This window comes from Atta colombica, unplaced genomic scaffold (genome assembly GCF_001594045.1).
Source record: "Atta colombica isolate Treedump-2 unplaced genomic scaffold, Acol1.0 scaffold261, whole genome shotgun sequence".
NCBI classification, from domain to species: domain Eukaryota; kingdom Metazoa; phylum Arthropoda; class Insecta; order Hymenoptera; family Formicidae; genus Atta; species Atta colombica.
The window spans coordinates 1,120,873-1,122,494 of NW_017259361.1; the positions used below are offsets into that span (position 1 = coordinate 1,120,873).

Below are 1,622 nucleotides of genomic sequence, written 5' to 3' on the forward strand. Positions count from 1 at the left end.
ATATAACATTTTTTCTCGAGGTGGCATAATAATGAATATAGAATGTTTCAAAAAAGAAAGTTAGACATTTTAAAAATATGGAAGAAAATATTGAATTTTCCTTGAATATCTGTCGATTTAAAAATAAATAATATTTTATTGTTATTAACAATTTAATTGAAACTTTACCCGACTTTTCACAATCTCTTATATTACACAAATCTTGTGGTACCAATGGATCCGTTGTATAACACCATGTGCCAGCAATATTGCGCGAAGGATTTCTGCAATAATTATTAGCATCTCGTACACTAAGTTCAGGATAAAGACTGTCATTCAAATATGTTTGGTCAACAAAATTGATATGTTTGTCAATTTTAAATCCTGATTGAGATAAATTTAATGATGGTGGTTTCATAAATAATTGTGATGATGTCAAATTTTGTTTTGTCATCAAATGGCGTTTCGAGAAAGATTTTGTGCGAATCAATCTTAAAAATCTAGAAGAAGGTTTTGTTTTCAATGATGCGTTCGATCTTTGTATCTGTTCGAAATTATAATTATTCAACCATTTCGCACAAGTTCGACCTGAACGAGTTGTTGATAATGTACCTATATAGTCATTAGCAGTTCCAGCCATTCGACATTCTGTAGAAACGAAAAAAAATTGTTTCAACTCCTATTAATTTAACATGTGATACTATTAGATAAAAAGATATGAATTTTTATATTTAGTCGAAGATTAATTTGTAATAATTATGAATTAGATTTTGTTAACTATTACAATACAGTCACCAAATTATGTAGAACTTTTTTATTTAGTTAATCTACTTTACTTACTCATGATCATTGTGTTAATAATTTAGACATTCTATACGTCATATTATAAAAAAGTCAAGCAATAAAATCAGCAATAAAATATAATTGCGAATTAAAAACAAATATCAGCAATAAAATATAATTGCGAATTAAAAACAAAAAAATTAAGATTTAAACATAGTTTAACACAAATTGATTATAGAAATTAAACACGATATTTTTTGTCATCAACATGCTATCACATTATGTTTGCAGTAAAACTATTTTTAATGCAAATGTTATCTATTATTATTAGTTAATCTATTAACTTCTATTCGAGTTTGTTGTTTACGTATTGACACGATTATATATTATATTCATTGATTAAAACTTATTATATATACATGTATAAAACATATTATATTTTATACTAAGTCAGTAATATTTACCTTTATAATCACAAAGAGGAATATCGCATCCTTCATCAATTACTGTAGAATCTAACGTGTAACACCAAGGACCTCTTCGATCTCGGGTAGGATTTCTACAATAATTTTGTGCAAGTTCCACAGATTTCTCCGGAAAATTTGCATCACTTATATTCTTGTTCTAACAATGAAAAAATTTTAATTAAATTTTAATGATGATTTGAATTAAATTTGAATGATAAATTTGATGATAAATTTTAACATACAGAATATAGCCAAAAAAAACTTCAGAATATCAAACAATATCAAAAATTATGCATGATATCAAAGATTATGATAATGCATACAAATTTTATAGAAATATATGACAAAATTATGATGATTTCTCCATTATATGTATATATATATATATATATA

The 1,622-nt window shown here is 25.0% G+C and overlaps 1 protein-coding gene across 1 annotated transcript in view; it reads right to left on the reverse strand.

The window, feature by feature from the left end:
• The window catches only part of LOC108689142, a 6,514-nt gene that overhangs the window by 3,499 nt on the left and 1,393 nt on the right, over positions 1-1,622 (reverse strand). The window contains exons 3-4 of the mRNA XM_018195781.1: positions 1,227-1,386; positions 169-627 (exon numbers count right to left, since the gene is read on the reverse strand). Coding sequence (XP_018051270.1) covers positions 169-627; positions 1,227-1,386 — 619 coding nt within the window. The remainder of the gene's footprint in view (positions 1-168; positions 628-1,226; positions 1,387-1,622) is intronic.